This window comes from Leptodactylus fuscus, chromosome 2 (assembly GCF_031893055.1).
Source record: "Leptodactylus fuscus isolate aLepFus1 chromosome 2, aLepFus1.hap2, whole genome shotgun sequence".
NCBI lineage: Eukaryota > Metazoa > Chordata > Amphibia > Anura > Leptodactylidae > Leptodactylus > Leptodactylus fuscus.
Window position 1 is genome coordinate 138,025,020 of NC_134266.1, and position 23,124 is coordinate 138,048,143.

The following is a 23,124-nucleotide window of genomic DNA, read 5'->3' on the forward strand; positions in this document are numbered from 1 at the left end:
ATCTGAGGAAGAAGCCAGCAAGCTTCGAAACGTTATATTCTGTCATAATTATGAGTTAGCCATTAAAAAAGGTATCACCTACTGAAGACTTGCAAGTTTTTTGTTTTTTTATATTTCTAATTATTACACATAAATTAATTTCCGGACATCTCTGGTTTGATTTCTTTGCCTGTGTGGACTGGATGGGTTGTTACCGACTAGAGATGAGCGAACACTGTTCGGATCAGTCGATCCGAACAGCACGCTCCCATTGAAATGAATGGAAGCACCTGTGACGCTGACTTTGCCGGCGGCCAGCCGGCGTCTCAGGTGCTTCCATTCATTTCTATGGGAGCGTGCTGTTCCGAACAGTGTTCGCTCATCTCTATTACCGACATCTGGTGAGAATTTCATGTCAGCAGCACCTTTAGAAATAGATTTACTTAGAAAAATGGTGACATGTTCAGGACTTATTTCACCCACTTTATTTGCCCACACAGCAGCAAGATGCTGTAGAATGGGGGTTCCTGTAGTATGGCTGAATGGATAGGGCCTAGAGCAGAAAAATACTGGTCGGCATGACCCTGCACCTAGATATCTCAGCTGCCCACTGTGTTGTATACAGTATATAAAAATAAATGTGTTAACCTCTTAAGTAATCTACCAAGTATATTATACCAACACAAACAAATGTAACAATATATAAAATAAATGTATTGTTCTGCTTTACAGGATTTGGCACAATGTGTGAATGAAGTAAAGAGAGACAATGAGACAATTAAACAAATCACCAATTTCCAGTGTTCTATTGAAAATCTGGTATGCCTTTATTTACTTTCAGTGTTATAGGGGAACTGGCAGGATGGGGTTAGCATATATGTGTCATTTATGTGTCATTCTGCACCTTTTTTGCATGATCCTGATACCATCTTGCACATATCCAGTAGAGAGCACAGGTTTAACCACTGGCTGATCAGTTCCATCTAGAGCTCTATTCACTTACAAGACGCTTACATGAAAGGGACTACTCGCACAACTGATTTTTTTTTTTTTTTGATGATCCAGTCTGTTTTAATAAAGCTTCAAAGAATTAGGAAATGTCCTATTTTTGCCTACTTTCAAGGATTCCTCAATAGACTTACGGTAAATCTATGAAAATGGATCCATGGATGCAAAAATGTCTCTTTTCCCTGGTTATTGTGTTCATTAGTTGTCCGAATAGAGCCTTAGCAATGTTTTTGTCATGATGCAAACAGTGCACAGCAGGGAGGCTCTTAATGCTGCCAGTTTTCTATATTCTGTCATACGACTGTGAAGAAGAGGAGGACGATATGGGGACACAGAATATTTCTAACCACTATAGGCACTGTTGCCTTGCAGCACTGAGGTCCTTGGATCACATCCAACCAAGGGCAACATCTGCATGGAAATCGTATTTACTCCCCATTTTTGCATAGGTTTCATCCCACATGCCAAATATATCTTGATGAAGCCCCATAACACTGTGGGTGTTGGAGATGAACACCTGCATGCCGCTGACTCCACAGCTCTCCGTGTGCACTGAGTCTTTAATATGTCTTGCATAGACTAGAGAGAAATGTGTATTTACATGTAAAAATGTATATAGAACAATTTCTATAGCTAAGTGGGAAGAAAACTTCCATTGTTTACACTGCTGGATACTTTGAGAAAACTAAAAGACATTGCACTATATAAACAACATATACGTTGATAAATGACTTACACTATCATTCGGTCAGTGTACTAGCACTCCATCCCAGATTCTGCGTAAAATGGATGGAGAGAAAAGTCCTGCAAGAAGTACTTTTCTCTCTGATGCTTTCGGTATAAAATTGTCGTAAACCAGACAATAGTCTATGGGGTACAGTGTACAGAGTTATCTGTTTCCAGGTCTATACCGATCAGAGATTTACAGCCTATCCTAAGGATAGATTATATGAATAAAATCATGGACATCCCCTTTAATATAAATGATATGGACCCCTTTTAACCCAATATTAGAATTTGCATGGAGATTCTGCGGTTTTGCTCTTTTATATTTTACTCGAAATTAGCATAGGGAAGTTGTCAACTTACTGTCCAACAAAACATCAACTCCACATCATGTTATCTATGTCTTCTTTGTTGTAAAATACTCTCTTCCTTCAGTGGTTCATTTGTTTAATCCTCTAGCAATTTGTATAGTAAGTCACATAGTTCCTATATTTTTGGTACAAGGTGAGTTACTACACGTTACATGATCATTATGTGTGTGTGTCCTCTGATGTGCACTCATCGTACTCATACAGACCGCCATGCTTAATGTCTTTTTACTTTAGAATGAGTCTCTTGCTCAGTATGGAAGACCAAAAACTGATGGGGAGCTGAAAATCACTACTGTGGAAAAAAAGTCTAAACTAGACAGGTAGAGTAACCTCCTCCCAGTGTCATGTCCATATACTGTAGATCATTAACACATATATGTTCTTATTATGCTGTATACACGTTGTGTAGCAATATGTCAGATCAGGCTTTGAAGTTATAAACTTGGTAGGTGTGTTTTTTTCTTTATTTTTGTCTTTCTACTAAAAATGATTTTTTTTAGACAAAAGTACCCATTAAGTGCTCATAATATTAGTTCAAGCTTGTACTTGTTTTTGAGACCCTTTATATTCAAGCAGATGTAGACAGAAAAAGAAACCTATGAGATTCTTTGACAAGCATGAAATTAAATAAACCAAAATGTAAGAGAGAAAAAATTACTTTTTTAACTTTTGCTGCCATATTTTGCTAAAAAGTAGTTTAGAGAAAGCTAAAAAAAGAATTTTTTAACTAAATCTACCCAAAACTCAATTAAACGGGTATTCCCAACTCGCCTGCTCACCAACTTGCAGGCTGTATGCTCTGTTCAGTGGCGTAACTAGGAATGGTGGGGTCCTGTGGCTAACTTTTGACATGCCCCCCCCCCTGACCGACACTGTCGCCGAAGACCTCGACCGACCCCCTCCTATGCATACCTGCGTGTTCTATTATGTCCCATAGTGGCCCCTGCACACAGTATTATCCCCCATAGTGGCCCCTGCAGACCGTATTATCCCCCATAGTGGCCCTTGCACACAGTATTATCCCCCATAGTGGCCCCTGCACACAGTATTATCCCCCATAGTGGCCCCTGCACATAGTACTATCCCCCATAGTGGCCCCTGAACACAGTATTATCCCCCATAGTGGTCCCTGCACACAGTATTATCCCCCATAGTGGTCCCTGCACACAGTATTATATCCCCATAGTGGTCCCTGCACACAGTATTATGTCCCCATAGTGGCCCCTCCACACAGTATTATCTCCCATAGTGGTCCCTGTACACAGTATTATGCCCCATAGTGGCCCCTGCACACAGTATTATCTCCCATAGTGGCCCCTGTACACAGTATTATGCCCCATAGTGGCCCCTGCACACAGTATTATGTCCCATAGTTGCCCCTGCACACAGTATTATATCCCACTGTGGACACCCATAAATAATTATTATACTCTGGGGTCTTTTCAGACCCCAGAATATAATAATCGGAGACCCGGGGGAATAAAAACATAAAAAACCACTGTTACTTACCTTTCCCCCGGCTCCTACGCTGTTTTCTCTGCTGCTGTCCTTCTTCTATGACATCGGACGTCACATGACCTGGGACCCCTTTAAGTTCTTGTTGGGAACCAGAGAAATGGGAGCAATAAATGGCTAAAAACCTTTAATGGATTCACGTGATATTCTGACAAATGACATTTGTTACATATCCATACGATATGCCTTGGTTACATAATTAGTGATGGGCTGACCACTGATAAACCCATGGTTCTCAAGAATGGGTGCCTAGTGTACCCTACTGCTTACAATCTGTTAGAAAAGGCCTGAAGAAGCCAATAGAGCCCACTGTGTATGGCACACCCTTTAGACATTATGGGAGAGTGTCACGTGTATTCACAGCTCCCCTATCTTCACTTCACCTTTTCCTTCAGCTTCCAGCGAGCAACTGTAGTTATGGGACCCCATTCCTATGTGTTTCATGTGATTATGGAAATCCTAGTGGTTTTGGCCATAACTTTCCTGATATTTATGGAATATCTAACATTAAACTTTTTAGGGCTCATATACATGACTGAGTGTACAGGCCAAGGAAAGGCTAATGTTATAGCGTAATACATTCTGATGACACTCAAATGACATTCAGGTATTATCCGAGTGCCTTCTCTCCCACATTGATTTCAATAGCGAGTTCAGTTACATTCTGTTCTGATGTCATGGAGCAGGACAAGACCTGCTCTATAGTCATAAGAACAGAATGGAGCATCGGAAACCCCCGGCACTCAATACAATTGTTAAATAAAACAAAATCCTAACATCTTGTATGTAAATCATGACTTCTTGAGATAAGGAAGCAATTCTTTCATAGCACAGGTGTAGTAAAAGCATACAGAAATCTAAATTCTAACTATATGAGCTGGAAGATTTCTATAGGTGTTGGATAAAATCCTATAGCATATAACTAATGTTTCTTTAGCCTTTAAGTGGTTGTTCTCTTATGTTCATTTCTTACCATGCACAATGTATTCTATATGCTTTGCAGATATGCCTTTCTTCTGGACCAGGCATTGCTTATCTGTAAGAGGAAGGGAGACTCGTATGATCTGAAAGAATTTATTAGGCTTCAAAATTATCAAATCCGTGATGATTCTAGTGGTGATCGAGATAATAAGAAGGTACAATATAGTCAATAATGTCCACTATTATATTCAGATTGCTGAAATAACTATTTGTATACGAGATAATGTGAATATTAGAGGCCACTAGGGGTTTGCTCAATCAATATCAGAAAAACCTTGAGACACTTTTAGCCATATGTACTTTTTATAATGCCAACTAATGTATCTGTGATCATGTAGACCTATTAATATACCATACTGCTATTGGGTTTAGACACTCATCTGTCCATCAGACAATCCTTGTTTCAGTACTAGCTCTTGCTTTCACCATCTACACAATGGTTGCACAAAATGTTTTAGGCTAAGGCCCCACATTGCAGAAACGCAGCTTTTTTGTTGCAGATTTTCTTGTGGGTTTTTTTTAGCCAAAGTCAGGAGTGGACTGAGCAGAAGGTAGAAGTATAAGAGCTTACTAGATATTTTCCATTCCCTTTGAAGCCATTATTGGCTTTGACTAAAAAAATGCAGCAAAATCAGCAACAAAAAAGCTGCATTTCTGCAATGTGGGGTTTCAGCCTTACTTTGTCATTGAGTGTGGCCCCCAGCTATCAGACTAGCAGCACTGTTTTGGGGGGGACTGAAGGGGGCACACTGTGGCTGGTACTCTTATAGAGGATCTGTGGAGTTCCATTTTAAGCAGTCTTAAAGGGGATTATCTGTGATATATACTCCATACTCAGATCCTTTTCTAGGTATATCATAGTTTAAGCCAGATTATTCTTTTAAATGGAGTCTGTTACCAGGATTCAGTATATCGACCCAGTCCTGAAGATAGATACATTGCGATCACCTGAATCAGTGTTTCTCACTTGTGAATCGATGTATCCATTGGCGAGATATCGCCTTTTTGTCAATAAAGTCAATTAGCCCTTTAGAGGAAGGAGGGAGTCGCTGTTGCTCCTAAGAGGTAAGCAGGAACACCGTCTTTGCTCCAATGGGCTCATATGCATATATCTGTCTACATGGCTGGATAGATATGAGTTTTGATGATAAACTCCCTATAGGCTAAGGCCCAATGCAGCATATTGCTGCAAAAAAACACTGTGGCGGAAACGTATTTCATTTTTTTCTGCAGCGTTTTTCACAGAAAGTCCCAGTGTTTCAGCATTTCAGTAGATATTATTGACATGCTGCGTTTTACAAAAATGCTCATGTTTTTGAAATCACAGCATTTCATCTGCAGACTTTTCTTCTGCAATTTGTGTCTGAGATTAGCCAGAATCCCAACCACTTTGCAGGTAATGTAAAAAGCAGCATTTTTTGCCACTACTTTTCCGCCACAGCCAAAAAGCTGCGTTTTACAATGTGGGGCCTTAAAATTGTATTTAGTGGAGTGCTAAAAATGGGAGCAGGTAAAACTCATTTACCCAGCGGCAGAGGTGGGGGTTACAATTCTAAAACCCTTAACTATGATATATTTACGGCATATACTGTTGATATGCTATTTATTTTTTTTATGTAGATTGTGAGCCCCACACAGAGCTCACAATGTACATTTTTCCCTATCATTATGTCTTTTTTGGAATATGGGATGGAAATCCATGCAAACACGGGGAGAACATACAAACTCCTTGCAGATGGTTTTTTGCCCTTGGCAGGATTTGACCACCAGGACTCCAGTGCTGCAAGGCTGCAGTGCTAACCACTGAGCCACCGTGTGGCCCCTGTTGATATGCTATTAATGTCTCAGAAGGTAGCACCTCTGTAAGTCTTGTTGCTGCCCTTGGCAATGTGGTTTTTAGGCCTATAAATGGTGCACAGCCCTGATCTATAGCATCCTGCTCTTCATAAAACCTAAAAATGCTGTACAGTCCTGATCTATACCATTTAGCTATTGTTTTTATATCATCTTATCTTTTAGTGGTCACACATGTTTTTTCTGATTGATTCTCGTGGATCTCATGGATATGAGCTTTTCTTCAAGACTCGGGAACTAAAGAAAAAGTGGATGGAACAATTTGAAATGGCTCTGTGAGTGACTGCGAGATCCATTTCTATGTTACACAGAACTGATGTGTTACGTGTAGTTTTAGTTCTGTTGTAATACTTATACTTACTATATGGATTACATGTACTGTGTGATAAACACAACTTCTATTGTATATGTGTGAACATATCACCAAAATACACAGTGTAAAACTTAGACTTTGATACTGTTTTATAGATCCAATATATATCCAGAAGACGCTCATGCAAACGGACATGATTTCCAAATGTATTCATTTGAGAACACAACCACATGTCGAGCCTGTCAAATGCTGCTAAGGTGGGAATGTTATGAAATATCTCACAGTAAATGGTTTGTTATACTGGAATAGCGCTCAGTGTCTAATCTTCTGTATGTATTTTTGGCACCATAGGGGTATGTTCTTTCAGGGATACAGATGTGTTAACTGCCGAGCTCCAGCTCATAAGGAATGCTTGGGAAGAGTGTCATGCTGTGGAAAGCAAGGTGAGGAGACAGCTATAGATTGTGGAGATGCCTAAAACACAACCAGACAATGCACTTGGGATTTTAGAAGTTTGGCAACAGTTATTGATTTATAGGCTTATAATGTATATGCCCCTATCATAGTCATGCAAACTATAAACCTAAAGACTAATAAAAAATGTCCATATTGTAGAAATTAAATGTGGCATACAATATTTATAATAACATTAGTCCCTAGAGTGTTTTACTTAGGCCTGGTTCAAATCTGCGTTCGGTATTCCGTTCGGGGAGTCCGCATGGGGACCCCCCGAACGGAATACCGAACGCATTGACAAGCGGTGAGCTTATGAATGCACACAGACCTCATAGACTATAAAGGGGTCCATGTGTTTTCCGTGCGTTGTCCGCATGAGTCATGCGGAGAGAAAAGTACTTCATGAACTACTTTTCTCTCCACATGACTCGTGCAGACACCACACGGAAAACACACAGATCCCATTATAGTCTATAGGGTCCTTGTGCTGTCATTGCTCAAAACTTTTTAATGTGTTCGGTATTCCATTCAAGGGTCCCCAAATGGACTCCTGGAACAAAATACCGAACACAGATGTGAACCAGGCCTAAGAGTCCTGGATTTGTTTGGTGGACACATTAAAACTTATTCATTGTATAATAAAACATTAAATGTAACTTTCCAACTTTCTACACTTTGTTAAATTCTTCAGCGTTTTCAAGATCTCTACTTGTTAGAAATGGAAATGTTTGTGTTTGTAGGTTGAGGTTTCAGAGCTACAAGTACACAGTATGTTACAGTTTATCAGAGGTCTATTCCTTTGTACCGCTCTCTCATTAAATTTTGGTCCAGTTTCCATTCACTGCCAGGAGAGATCTTGATATGGATATAAATCTAAATATATTAGAAAAGTTTCACTATTAGCATTATGTAAACCAGAACATCCTTCAATTTATAAACCACTCTGTCCCTTTCTTCAGCTAGAAGTGTCACAATAAAACAGAATACGTCATCCGATGTGCATGATTTTATGTGAAGATATAGGTTTTAAAAATATTTGAAAAGCAAAGACATTAATCTATAAATTTGTGAATCTGAAATGTGAAATATGTATATTCCTGACATGGTTGTCCATAAACTGTAACATATTGATCTGGGAAATATGTTATGAGACAATTGTCATAAATATGTGCTAGTTCAACAATAACCCATGGTATGATTTTTGTTTTCAGATGCTGCTGGCTCTACCCTGAAAAAGGTGCATATATTCTGTACAATGGCATATAGCAAGCGATCCATCCTATACACTCTCTGTGGATTGTTCGTAAATATAGGGCTACTTGTATAGAAAATGGGTACCTTAGCGACAAGGACATTAGTGAACATCTTTACTCTTTTTAAAGCAGTCTTTTTCTAAACTCCTTGTATAATGAAAAGGGTTATTTTACATTTTCGGTGGTATAGGGCAGTTAAAGTGTTAATTGTATATTGTAGGTTGATCCCAGAGGCATAGATATAGGGGGTACAGAGGTAGTAATTTTACTACCAGGCTTTGGTGTTTAAGGGGGGCCCAAAGGCCTTTCTACAACATAAGAAAACACCAGTATTATAGATAGCACATGATAAGTGAGGGCCCAATGACTTATTTTGCCTTGAGTCCCAGTGGTTTCAAGTTATGCCTCTGGTTACACCTGAGGGTCCATATACAGAAATCAGTTGAAACTGAAATATTTTTTTGGTCTCCCCGGTAAATTAAGTATGACATGATTTCATTTGGAAAACACAATATGACACAGCGTAAGTCATAGATGACTATGTTTTCTCAGTATGTTTTTTAAATGCATTGAAAATGAATATCACAGCTGTGTAAAATCAGTTTTCTTCAACATCTTTTATTGCCTGTAACTAGATATTAGGAGCATAGAGTTGTCTTAGATAAAACTTAGATGGTTAATAACTAGAGACGAGCAAACACTAAAATGTCCGAGGTTCGAAATCCGATTCAAACAGCCACACACTGTTCGACTGTTCGAACGGATTTCAAACCCCATTATAGTCTATGGGGGGAAATGCTCGTTTCAGGGGTAGGCAAAATTCGATAAAATTATACTTACCAAGTCCACGAGTGACGGTCAGGCTGGATTCTCCTTGATGTCTTCTCCCGGCGCAGCGCCCCCGCGGCATCTTCTGGCTGGAATTCACTCTGCCTAGGCATCGGGGCCTAGGCAGAGCCGACTGCGCATGCGAGGGCATGCCCACGCATGCGCAGTCGGCTCTGCCTAGGCTGGATGCCTAGGCAGAGTGAATTCCAGCCGGAAGACGCCGTGGGGACGCTGCACGGAGAAGACTTCTAAAGGTAAGAGAAGAACCAGCGTTGATTGGTAGAATGTATAGCATTCTGCCAATCAACGCTGGTTCTGCATCGAACCTTAAACTTCGAACAGCTAGTAGTGTTCGATCGAGTACGAGTATTTCGAATACCGTAGTATTCGATCGAACACCTACTCGATCGAACACTACTCGCTCATCTCTATTAATAACATTGAAATTAGTAATGTGGAGAACAACAAGAAGGCAAAAGATCAACAATCATAATTGGTAAGAAATGTAAACTGGGAGTGAGAAAAAAGGGAACATAGTGTATAGTACTGTATTAATACATATAATAATGTAATAAAGGACCAGCAATACTTATATCTGGTAATCTCATTTTCTGCAGAGGCCGGGTCGAGGGACACCAAATAAAAGGCCAGAGACAGGTATGTGCACACTAGGAACCCTCAGAACATATGCGAATACAGAATAAAGTAGCAGAAGCACAGAAGGTAGATTCATTGTCCTGTTATAAAACATCCCTGCAATGAGGAGCAATTGTAAGAACCTATCTATCTTTGTTAGGTCTTACAAAGATGGAGACTTGTCATGACTATGTGGGGATTCCTCCACCACCTATTGCCTTTGGACCACCACTACAGATGCACAAGGGTGATGTCATAGAACTGACAAAAGCAGAAGCTGAGCAGAACTGGTGGGAGGTAAGTGGTCTTATTTTACATCTATATATGCTTCATCTTTTCATTACATGTTGTACTACATAACTGCACCATTTTGGTAATCCTATTTGGCCTAAAACAAGAAAGGTTTATTCTGATTTCATGCCAGATAGTGAGAAAAACATGCCTATGTGTCATTTTATATAGTGTACGTAAACTTCTGGTTTCAACTGTAGATTCATTGGGTTCTGGTGGTATCTGTCATGTGACCAATCCGTTATTAAGTGTAGTTTCTGTTAATAATGGAATAAACAATTGCATTGTGAATGTAACACTAAGAATCCCTAAAAAACATGAAAACACTACATAAAAGCACCAACTTTATATTATTTTTGCACCTGACAAATATCAGAAGGGGACATAGTGTTACCGCATTACCTCCCTAGTACAGCCTTGGCTCTGGGCATGAGAGCACAGAATACGACATATTACACAGGATTTCACAGCTTTTATTATAAACTAAAGCTCATTTTATGATCCGTTCTCATAGACTGTCCTTGGTGTCCATTTTTACTAGCTGCATCACCATTTTCCCAATGAAATCATTAATGGACAGTACATGGTGGTTGATGGTTACGTTCCATTATTTTACCTGTAGTTGACTGTAGTGTGATGACTGACATGTTAATCTTTTTATTAGGGTCGAAATACATCTACAAATGAAATTGGCTTCTTCCCATGCAGTCTTGTGAAACCTTATATATATGTAAGTGAGATAAATATGTAATGTAGTTCATTATTCTGTAAATGTGTCCTATAGAAATACTTTATATCACTGTGCTCACCATGTATATATCATCAGCTCTCATGATACAGTGCGTTGGATTTCTATGTTTTCATTCAACTTAACCATAGTTAGACCCAGCTTTGGGGCCTAGGCAGTATTTTGTAAACAGTATGGTTCAGGCCACGGTAAATTTCATTGTGTTTAGGCAAACACCTAAACCCACCTAGTCTCTTTACTAGAGATGAGAGAGTAGTATTCGATCGAGTAGGTATTCGATCGAATACTACAGTATTCGAAATACTCGTACTCGATCAAGTACCACTCGCTATTCGAATGGAAAAGTTCGATGCAGAACCAGCATTGATTGGCCGAATGCTATACAGTCGGCCAATCAATGCTGGTTCTTCTCTTACCTTTGGAAGTCTTCTCCGTGCAGCTTCCCCGCGGCGTCTTCCGGCTCTGAATTCACTCTGCCAGGCAACGGGCCTGGGCAGAGCCTACTGCGCATGCCCGCGCTACAAGAAAATAGCCGCATTGACTATAAGCAGCCATTTTCTTGTAGTGCAGGCATGCGCAGTCGGCTCTGCCCAGGCCCGATGCCTGGCAGAGTGAATTCAGAGCCGGAAGATGCTGCGGGGACGCTGCATGGAGAAGACTTCTCGGAGGATCCAGCCTGACCCTCACTCGTGGACTTGGTAAGTATAATTTGATCGAACGTTGCCTACCCCTGAAACGAGCATTTTCCCCCCATAGACTATAATAGGGTTCGATATTCGATTCGAGTAGTCGAATATTGAGGGGCTACTCGAAACGAATATCGAATATCGAACATTTTACTGTTCGCTCATCTCTACTCTTTACCCCTGTGTAGTAGTAATGTTCTTGTGTACATCACTGTATATTATACAATTGGTGACATCCACATAATTTGGTGTACTCTTAGTGCTTCTAATGTACTCCATAGTGAGAAAAAGTCCCAACTGAGTACCCACATAGTAGCGATAACTTATAAATGTTAATAAAATAAGACTTTGTCTGAAGCCTCCATTAGCAGTTATGTAATCACTCCTTCAGAGCCCCACAAGTAGTATAAATGTCCTCTCAGTGACCTGACATATAGTAAAATAGCGTTGTCAATGTCCCCACATGTAGTATAATGGCCCTTGTACTCAGTAGAATGACCCATCAGTGCCCCACATGGAATAGAACGGTCTCAGTGATGTTCCACATGTAATATAATGGCCCCTAGGCTCATGTAACTGCAATGAGCGCCTACATCAGTACTATTGTGGGTAGGGGAGTAGTAGGCCTTGGGCTGTGGTTTGATACTCCTGGAGTATGTATACTACAGTTTGAGAACCACTGCCGTAGACAACACATGAAGGAGCTGGCAGCTCTGTACTCCATCATTTTATTCAACTAAATTTGATTCCTGAGGACATGGAGTTGAAATCGGAGCATCAGAACAGTATGTGAATTTCAGGCTTATCTCAGGACAACATGTCATTGCTGAGCCGTAAATCCTGGACTGTATAAAATCTAGTAGGAGCTACAGTCAGGCAAATACATCGAACTGTGAAATCACCCCCTTGGATAAACCATAACAGGACAGTGCAGATTTTGGAGCAGGACATCGCTAAGCCCAAAAATATGGGCTGTGTGAAACCAACCCCTTGTATAGACCAATGTAGACATGTTACGTAACTGACATAGAATAAATATGCATTATCCATCTGGAAGACTGGCTAATATTGGTACTCTCCAGTACACTGCTATAGTTCCTTTTTTCACACATTTCTTGCTTACAACTTATCATTTTAGTGGTCATGCAAAGCTCTAGTCTCTAATACTATCATAGTTCAGAAGGATTTTTAGTATATCTATTATATCTGTTAGCTATAGGCATGTTTTGTGGCATTTCTCATAGTGTTTTTTGTGTGCTTTTATTTTTAGCCAAAAATACTACAGCTAGGTATTACATTATAGTCTATAGTGACATTTCTAGCTTTTTTTTTTTTTGTTGAGGTTTCTCTGCAAAATCCCAGCAAATATGTATATTAAAAATATAATAAAATAAAAAATGTTGACAAAATACTATGAAATATGCTTGATATCATGGCTGAAAGTCTTGATTTTTTTTTTTTTTTTTTTTAACAAATACTTAAAAATTATGAAAAAAGGTGAATGAAAAAAGTCCTTAAATGATTTGTTCAGAAATTGAGCAAATCACAATGGAGGCTGGGGAAGGTGAGATGTAAAAAAAAAAAAATCCTTACCTGTCTCCAGCAGTCCATTGTCTACTGCTGCTGTCCATTAGGGCATGCACTGTGCATTTGCTACCATAAGTCCTCCCCTGCACATGAAGGCTAAGGCCAATCATTGGCCTTAGGGGTGGTTGAAAGGACCTGGCGAAGTAAATCACATCTGTCATTGGGTCCTTTCCTTTGGCTGCTAAGACCATTGATAGGCCTCATTGGTCACCTGCAGCTCAGGACTTCCGGCATTGAAAGACACTGGATCGCCCGAATTGATAATGGCGACGGAAATCAGAGCACCTAGGACAGGTGAATATGTTTTTTTAAGTTTCCCCTTCCCCAGCCTCCTCAGTGATTTGTCTAATTCCTGGACAACCCCTTTAATGCCATTTTAATTTTGTTCTTGAGTACTTTGCACTTTAATGCTCATTAATCCTAGCACTTTACTTGCAGAATCCAGAAACTGATCTGTCATCTTTTACTTGGTGAGTACAATGATTTATATTAATTTAACCCTCTGATGACCATTTACAAATACAAAAATGCAGGCATAGCTCTGTAATAGAAATCACTTATATTCATGATCTATACATAAATGAGAGGACCACTACTAAAGTCGGTCAGCTCAGAATGGCACACATTTAACCTATTCAATTCTATGACCTTACCGTAAGTGAAATGTAAAGTGTTAATTCTATTACATGATGTCTTTATCATAGGGTAAAGTGGGAGTACAGGGCATAACTATCATTGGAACCCTACTTGAACAAAAGTATTAGGACAGCTACACATTACACATTCCAAATCCATAAGCATTATTATCTTGGAAGGCTTTCTACAAGATTTTGGAGTGTATATAGGAATTTTTACCCATTCATCAAGCAGAGCATTTGTGAGGTCAAACACTGATGTTGGACAAGAAGGCCTGGCTTGCAATCTCCGTTTCAGTTGATCCCAAAGGTGTTCAATGAATTGAGGTCAGGGATGTCTGTGGGCCAGTCATGTTCTTGTACACCAATTTGACCCAAGCATGCTTTTATGGAACTTGATTTGTACACTGCGGTAAACTCATGGTGGGAGAGAACAAAACCTTTGTTAAACTGTTCCCACAAACATGAAAGCATACAATTGATTTCTTGTATGCTGAAGCGTTTCCCTACACTGGAAATAAGGAGCCTCGGCAAACCCCTAAAAACAATGCCTTGTCATTATACATCCTCCACCAAACTGTGAATAAATACAGTCAGACGGGAAATACCACACTGGTGTGCAATGATATCTTTAGAACAACCCATTATTCTACAGATGTTTATAAGGGAACTGCATGGCTAAGTGCTAGATTTTATATCCCTGTGACAATGGGACTGAATAAGCCCCAGGATCCAGTGATGAATAGGTGTTCCCCAATACTTTTCTCCATATTTTGTACTTCTGACCATTTTGAGTGAATATAATGAGAATAATGTTTGAAGACTGAACTATGCCTCTTTGTGTTCAGGTATGCCGGACCGATGGAAAGGAAAGAAGCCGAGGTCCTATTGGCTAATCGATCTGATGGCACTTTCTTGGTCAGGCAGAGAGTTAAAGACTCTGGAGAATTTGCAATAAGTCTAAAGTAATGCATCATACTTCTTGTATATTATACTAATGTCTAATGCTTTCTATTGCTTGCTTTGTTGCGGTCTGACTCTTAGCTGCACTTTTACACCCTTAGGTTTAATCAGGAAATTAAGCACATGAAAGTGACGGTTCATGAAGGACTCTGGAGACTCACCGAGAAGAAAGGCTTTAAGGGACTTTCTGTAAGTAAACATTTTCTCACACTGTTACATATATTTAGTTACATCCAGATATTATGTCTTTTCATTTCTTATCTATAGTGGGGGAGTAATACTTAATGCACAGATTCCAACTCAGTCAACCCATTATTAATTTTGTAGTATAATGTGTTGATAAACATAGGCAACATCAGATAGGCAACGTCAGGCAACGCCCACCTAAAAAAAAAACTATCTTAAAGATCCATCCTACATCTAGGTAGCTCATAATACCAATAATATTATGTCTGAGGGGTCTGAGAGCCAAGACACCTGCAAATCCGCCATTCGAAAACATTGTGGCTACCTCTAATAGTAACATGATGGAAGCTGCACTGTTCATCAACCGTGTGATGTGTACTACTGCAGTACCTAAACCCACCACTACACTTTGTACAGCAAGTGAGCATGGTGGCTCCTGAGATGTTAACACTATTGGTTATCATGATTTCCCAAGGACAGCTGATCTGCAGGGGTCCAGGCTGTTCGACTCCTGTAATATTGTTGCACCTTTAAGACTAGGTCCATACAGTGGAAAATGTAGAATAATTTAAAGCAGACATCCACCTTGGATTCCTCTTTATTTTCTAGGCCCCCAGCTCTCCTTGATGGTGAATCAGAGCTGTGGCTTTCTATCATGGCTTTCCTACACTGCTTAGGCTGAGATGAATGGGTCCAATTATTGGGTTGTCTTGTATTGAATAACCTTGGCTTCCTGCTCTACCAACAACAGAACTAGAGTTGGGGTTCCTCTTCTTCCCATTTCTGTAATCCAGTTGTAATTTTAATAACCAGATTGGCAGTACCAGGAAGAAACGACTGCATCCCACCCTCCTCTTGGAAGGTTTCCTCACTCCTCCTCCTTTCCAGAACTTATGTATAGAACCACCAATGTTCAGTGTATCCCATTATTCAGTGGGCCAGCCCATTACAGATGCAACACACAGTTACATATATAAACAGAATATACAATTATACACACAGTGTCACAGGCACAGCAAATATAACATGAACAGTGTAGCAAAAGTTTTAGCAATGTCCAGTAAGATTCTGTATTGCCCCACGTTGCGGAAACACAGCTTTTTTTTTGCAGATTTTTTTGCATTTTTTTGAGCCAAAGCCAGGAGTGGAATGTGAAGAAGGTAGAAGTATAAAAGCTGCCTATATATTTCCCATTCCTTTTGTAGACATTCTTGGCTTTGGCTCAAAAAAACGCAACAAAATATGCAGCAAAACAAGCTGTGTTTTCACAACGTGAGGCCTCAGCCTTTAAGGAGTGTAGGTCTAAAGGTATTTGGTTTAAACTTTGGGTTAAACAAACCTGTATTCCAATCCTAACCCAAGCAGACATCTGAGTGTGCTATCTGAGAGGGCGTCCGATTGTCTGCTCTGTTCTGATGAACATACAGCAGGATTTTTTCACCTTGGTATTGATATTTTCTGTGATTGGGTTTCACCAATTTATATATAAATATATTATATTTCTATTAGGAATTGGTTGGTTTTTACCGGCAGAATTCTTTAAAAGATTGTTTCAAGCTTTTGGATACAACGCTACAGTTTCCTTTCATGGAGCCAGAGAAGAAAGAAAACCTCAGGATGGGTAAAAGTCAAGACAGTATGTTCTGTTATAATACTTATAGAAATATTTAGTTTGAGGGTATGGTAGAAGTCACCATTCTGCAAGAGGTCTAGCTGCTAGATAGGTCCATAATCCCATAGATGAGCTGACCATCAATAAAAAGTATCACTAGTCCTCTCTCTTTGAGGCACTCTGTAAAGCCAATTTATTCCTGAGTATGGTGCTCATGCATGCATAGCCTCTTATCCATACCATGCTTAACACTGGAGCCATCTGGAGGTATTCCCCACAAATTTTATAACACGTCTAACATTTCAATATTGAAGATGGCTGAGCCACATGAAGAGAAGCATAGTCACTAATCCAATATTCTGATCCTGGATAGGTCACCACATACACAGATAAAACGCCAATTTTCATTGAAAACTGTATGAGTTATTTATTAGAGATGAGCGAACACCATTGGGTATTTTTCTTTCTTTAATGGAAAAATACCAACAATTTTGTCCATGTGTGTATAAGAAGATTTTGGGACATGAAGTCCTAAAGCCCTTTTCAAAAATGGATTGTTAGGAGAAAAAATTATGACCTCCTCTTTTGCGCTAGAACTGAACTGATTGATGACACATATGTAATGGGATGATGAGACCAGAAAATTATTCATATAAGTCTGAAAGATTCCCTGATAAATCACTCCAATGTGACAACACAAAGGGATCCAAGAAGATCCAGCCAAAGTACAAAAATACTACAATAAACAAGACGCTACTGTTTAGTAATGTAAACCAAGTAATAGGTCTGTGAAAGAAATTCAGGAAATAAAGTCACCATTTATTCAGAGCTGTAGCTAGGCTTTTGTTCACCTTCCTTCACCTGGGGCATAGGCTTGGTTCACTACCCTTCTGTATCTAAATACCTAACACACCTTGACCACCAGCACCTTCGGCACATACTCCCGTTGCTCACATTGCCAGCTACACCCCTGATTTATTCATGAAAAAGTGTGTACCATTTGGAGATTGTGGTGGATAAATGTCTTACTAAAGTTGAAATGACTGTTACTGTGAACCATGTCCATCCCTAATACAATAACATGGAGTTCCTTTACCATTTTCTTCAACAGAACAAAGGATGAAGTATTTGGGATCAGCTAAAGCACGTTATGACTTCTGTGCCAGAGACAGAACCGAATTGAGTCTAAAGGAAGGAGATGTTATCAGGATCCTTAATAAGAAAGGACATCAAGGATGGTGGAAAGGAGAAGTTTACGGCAAGGTAAAAAATAAAAGGGGGTGTAAGAATACAGACATAAGGCCAATAGATCAAGCATACGCATGACACCAAATTCTGTATTACTTTAGTATGAGATGTAATGTCTTCTCTTTACAGATTGGTTGGTTTCCCTCCAATTATGTTGAAGATGACTTTTCTGAGTACTGTTAAGTGATGACATCTCTGAAGAAACAGAAACTCTGAAGAACATTCAGTTCAGGCGCTAAGACTTCATCTAGTAAATTATAGTAAAGATTTCTACCACTACTTGCTCAGGTTGTTGCACGAGTTGGCTTTAAAGGCTCTTGTTAGTCGGGAAACTGCTTCCTAAATGTTGTCCTTTAACTAAAGTCTTGCAGAGACTCCCAAGAACATTTTCAGGAGAACAGTTTTCAAGTTAGCGCGTTTTCCTCATCAACTATATTGTTACATTTTAGAAATAAACTGACTCATTTTCTGGTGTATATCCTGTTTGGGTTAATATGGTAATTCTAAATGTTTACTTATACTATCCATGTTCACTATCAGCAGCCATACCTTTTAGGACATGTAAACGTTCTGTAATACATTATATCAGCTTCAAGATTGCAAGTAAGTGAAATTCAACAGAAGACATCCGTCTTTACCATCTAGAAATGAATTATTCTTATATCTTAGTCCGGGTTCACATGGGGTTTTTCGGTCCAGATCTTGACGCAGAATCCGCATCAAAATCCAGCTAAAAAAACCCGCCTCCCATTGAATTCAATGGGTTCCTCTTTCCGTGAGCGGTTTGTTCCTGCTCCCGTTAAAAAGGAGCGACATGTTCTTTCTTCAGGCAGATTTTAAATCCAGCAGGAACTGCATAATATTAAGTTCAAATTCCCCACTGTGTTTTTAAATAGTGATATCTCAGGTTCTGTTCTAGCCAGTAGAGATGAGCGAATACTACGGTATTCGAAATACTCGTACTCGATCGAGTACCACTCGATATTCGAATGGAAAAGTTTGATGCAGAACCAGCATTGATTGGCCAAATGCTATACAGTCGGCCAATCAACGCTGGTTCTTCTCCTACCTTTAGAAGTCTTCTCCGTGCAGCTTCCCCGCGGCGTCTTCCGGCTCTTCATTCACTCTGCCAGGCATCGGGCCTGGGCAGAGCCGACTGCGCATGTCCGCTTGTAGTGCGGGCATGCGCAGTCGGCTCTGCCCAGACCCAATGCCTGGCAGAGTGAATTCAGAGCCGGAAGATGCCGCGGGGACGCTGCACGGAGAAGACTTCTCGGAGGATCCAGCCTGACCCTCACGAGTGGACTTGGTAAGTATAATTTGATCGAAGATTGCCTACCCCTAAAACGAGCATTTTTCCCCCATAGACTATAATAGGGTTCGATATTCGATTCGAGTAGTGGAATATTGAGGGGCTACTCAAAACGAATATCGAACCTCGGACATTTTACTGTTCGCTCATCTCTACTAGCCAGGACTTCAATCTTGGCATCACATGAAAGCTGCTATAACCATCTATCTAGGTGGTATGAAACCAAATATATTTGGAGTGTACATCCCCTCTCCTCTTTGGTAAACGCTTCAGCATTGCATATTCACAATACAAATGTGTATGGACTTTCCCTAGTAATAGCTCAGTTAGAGGGTTGCAGAGGAAAATGTTACAACCTGTTTGATAATAAAAAGGAAATTAAATGGGAGTTACACTTTAAAAATTAGTTAACAATAGAGTGAAAATGTTTTACAAATATATAAATACATCGGTCGCATACCACGTAGTAAATGCAGTAAAAATTAGATGCTCCTCCCACCTTCCCTGGTGCTTTTTTACACCAATAACTGTGCAGGGGAGGTATTTGATCGAATACTACTCGCTTATCTCTAATATTTATTTCAACTCAGATACCTCTTTTTACTGAGAACCGCAGCAAAGGCAAACATGACCTTAGTTATGTCAATGTAACAGTGTGTCTATGGAAAAACAGTTGTATGCAGAGGATACAAACTCAGAGTTTAACCGTACACTGCGCTGACACTCACTTTTACGCATTTAACATTTAGAACGCTCCGTTAATGACCCTTTATTGGGGTAAAAAGCGCTTATATGCCATTTTTTAGACATGACAGTTATATTGCAAAAAGCAATGGATTTGTAAAAAAAAAAAAATTTGCTCATTTTGGTGGCTTTTAAGTGCTTATTGTTAGGTATGCTTATAAGGCTTATGTTATTTGGAAGGCAAAAAAAAAGCCATCAAAAATTATCCCGGCATGGGAGCAAATGTGAGCTCAAAATTATTAGTGTTTTGTTTTTTTGTTTTTTTAAACAATACACTGGCATGGTGGTATGGTGGAAAATGATGGACCAGGCCATAGGACATGTCTGGATGAGTGATATCATTGATGGTAGCTATAGCTACATGTGTAGCAATAAGCAGGGCATGTCTGGCTGAGTGATAGCAACATATAGACATGTGAACTCACCTAAGTTTCAAAGGCGTGTCCCCTTTTAGGTTCCCTCATTTAGTCACCCAGGCAATAGTCTCTTTCATCCAGCTGCCGATTCATTAATATTCACTGCAGAGTAACATTACTTCAGTGCAGTGAATATTAATGAACAGGTTGCTGTGAGATTCTCTATCAATTTATAAGTTAATCTTATTCATTAGGTATCTGCAGAGATTTGAACCTACAGATGTAAGGGTGTTACTCTTCTGAATGAGCCACAAGCTCTATTGCTTTAAATGGGAGCTTTCTCTTATAATACCAAGCTGTATAATACCAAGCTGACAGTATTGTACTGTTCTATATAATATATTAGTACATATTGATGTCTCCATATGACAGTACATTATCTGTTTAACAATTTATTTTCTAAGCATACAATATATAAACATCATACATATGCAGGGAAAAGAAAAGATTGGTACGAGAAACAAAAACCATATCTAATGAAAAACATTAAAATAAGGCTTTAGCAATCCTTTCTTATTAAATGATTTTATATATATATATATATATATATATATATATATATATATATATATATATATATTTATTTATTAGCAGGAGGACCCAACTTCGCACGGGTATATTTAATTTTTGTTTGTGTAGTGGCCCCATAAGAATTGTCCAATTTTGCACTGGTATATTTTGTATATCATTTGTGTGTGTCCATAAGCGGCATGTGATCATGTGTATCTCATTTGGAATATCAGTGAAAAACCTGCAATCGGTTGTTATGGAGACCTGGAGTAAAGATGTGTATGTGACTTTGTGTAACAGTGTCATTTACAGCGCCCTGCCCCTTTAAGGCTGACATAAAGTAGAGAAGAAAAATGGCTGGGTTGCTATGGAAACCTGGAGTAAAACTGTAATATGTGGTACTTTGTTAAGAGCCATGTAACTAATCCTCCGGCGTGTGGTACTGTGTGCTGATGCACATATCTATTCCACTGGCATGTGGTACTGTGTGAAGTAGTGCATATCTAATCTTCTAGCGTGTGGTACTGTGTGCAGTGGCACGTATCTAATCCTCTGGCGTGTGGTACTGTGTGCAGTGGCGCATATCCAATCCTCCATCGTGTATTATTGTGTGCAGTGGCGCATATCTAATCCTCTGGTGTGTGGATTTGTGTGAAGACGCGTGTATCTAATCCTCTGGTGCTTGGTACTGTGTTCATACACCGGTATCTAATCCTCCAACATGGGGTACTGTGTCCTGTCTAGTGTATCTAATCCTCCCGCGTGTGGTACTGTGTGAAGACGTGCGTATCTAATCCTCCAGTGTTGTGTAAACATGTGCATATCTAATCCTCTGGCATGTGGAACTATGCGCAGACATGCGTATCTAATGCTGCGGCATGTGTAACTGTGTATAGATGTGCATGTATCTAATCCTCCGGCGTGTGGAACTGTATGCAGATGTGTGTATCTAATCCTCCGGCGTGTGGTACTGTGTGCAGTAGTGTGTTTCTAACCCTCCGCCGTATGGTATTGTGTGCAGTGGCGCATATCTAATCTTCCATTGTGTGGTATTGTGTAAAGACATGCGTATCTAATCCTCTGGCGTGTGGAACTGTGTGCAGACGTGCGTATCTAATCCTGCGGCATGTGGAACTGTGTATAGACACACATATCTAATCCTCTGGCATGTGGAACTGTGTGAAGACGCATGTATCTAATCCTCTGGCGTGTGGTATTGTGTGTAGATGCGCGTATCTAATCCTGCGGTGTGTGGAACTGTGGGCAGACTTGCGTATCTAATCCTCTGGCATTGTGGTATTGTGTTAAGACGTGCGTATCTAATCCTCTGGTATTTGGTACTGTGTGCAGATGTGCGTATCTAATCCTCTGGCATGTCGTACTGTGTGAACATGTGCTGATACTTTGTACTGACCTGTGTATCCAATCCTCTGGCATGTGGTATTGTGTGCAGTGGCACGAATCTAATACTGCGGCTTGTGGAACTGTGGACAGACTTGCATATCTAATCCTCTGGCGTGTGGTATTGTGTTAAGACGTGCGTATCTAATCCTCCGGCATTTGGTACTGTGTGCAGACGCGTGTATCTAATCCTCCGGCGTGTGGTACTGTGTGAAGACATGTGTATCTTATCCTCTGGTGTGTGATAATGCGTGCTGACCTGTCTATCCAATCCTCTGGCGTGTGGTACTTTGTGCAGACGGGTGTATCTAAACCTTTGGCATGTGGAACTGTGTGCAGATGCCTGTATCTAATCCTATGGCGTGTGATACTGTGTGCTGACATGTGTATTTAATCCTCCAGCATGTGGTACTTTGTGCAGACGCGCGTATCTAATCCCGTGTCATGTGGAACTGTGTGTAGATGCGCGTATCTAATCCTGCGGCATGTGTAATTGTGTGCATTGGTATGTATCCAATCCTCTGGCATGTGGTATTGTGTGCAGTGGCATGTATTTAATGCTACGGCATGTGGAACTGTGTGCAGATGTGCGTATCTAATCCTCTGGCATGTGGTACTGTGTGAAGATGCGCGTATCTAATCCTCTGGCGTGTGATACTGCATGCTGACCTGTGTATCTAATCCTCCAGCGTATGGTACTTTGTGCAGATGCACGTATCTAATCCTTTGGCAGGTGGAACTGTGTGCAGACACATGTATCTAATCCTCCGGCATGTGATACTGTGTGCTGACCTGTGTATCTAATCCTCCAGCGTGTGGTACTTTGTGCAGATGCACGTATCTAATACCGTGGCATGTGGAACTG

At 40.1% G+C, this 23,124-nt stretch overlaps 1 protein-coding gene across 1 annotated transcript in view; it reads left to right on the plus strand.

Annotated features, from left to right (window-relative positions):
* The window catches only part of VAV1 (vav guanine nucleotide exchange factor 1), a 58,588-nt gene extending 40,279 nt beyond the window's left edge, over positions 1 to 18,309 (plus strand). Inside the window, exons 12-27 of the mRNA XM_075264765.1 lie at positions 712 to 798; positions 2,319 to 2,404; positions 4,603 to 4,735; positions 6,600 to 6,709; positions 6,903 to 7,004; positions 7,099 to 7,190; positions 8,415 to 8,440; positions 9,902 to 9,941; positions 10,081 to 10,217; positions 10,876 to 10,941; positions 13,671 to 13,702; positions 14,716 to 14,832; positions 14,932 to 15,019; positions 16,526 to 16,652; positions 17,740 to 17,891; positions 18,006 to 18,309. Of these exons, the coding sequence (XP_075120866.1) occupies positions 712 to 798; positions 2,319 to 2,404; positions 4,603 to 4,735; positions 6,600 to 6,709; positions 6,903 to 7,004; positions 7,099 to 7,190; positions 8,415 to 8,440; positions 9,902 to 9,941; positions 10,081 to 10,217; positions 10,876 to 10,941; positions 13,671 to 13,702; positions 14,716 to 14,832; positions 14,932 to 15,019; positions 16,526 to 16,652; positions 17,740 to 17,891; positions 18,006 to 18,059 (1,449 nt within the window). The 3' untranslated portion in view covers positions 18,060 to 18,309. The remainder of the gene's footprint in view (positions 1 to 711; positions 799 to 2,318; positions 2,405 to 4,602; positions 4,736 to 6,599; positions 6,710 to 6,902; positions 7,005 to 7,098; positions 7,191 to 8,414; positions 8,441 to 9,901; positions 9,942 to 10,080; positions 10,218 to 10,875; positions 10,942 to 13,670; positions 13,703 to 14,715; positions 14,833 to 14,931; positions 15,020 to 16,525; positions 16,653 to 17,739; positions 17,892 to 18,005) is intronic.
* The last annotated feature ends 4,815 nt before the right edge of the window (positions 18,310 to 23,124 follow it).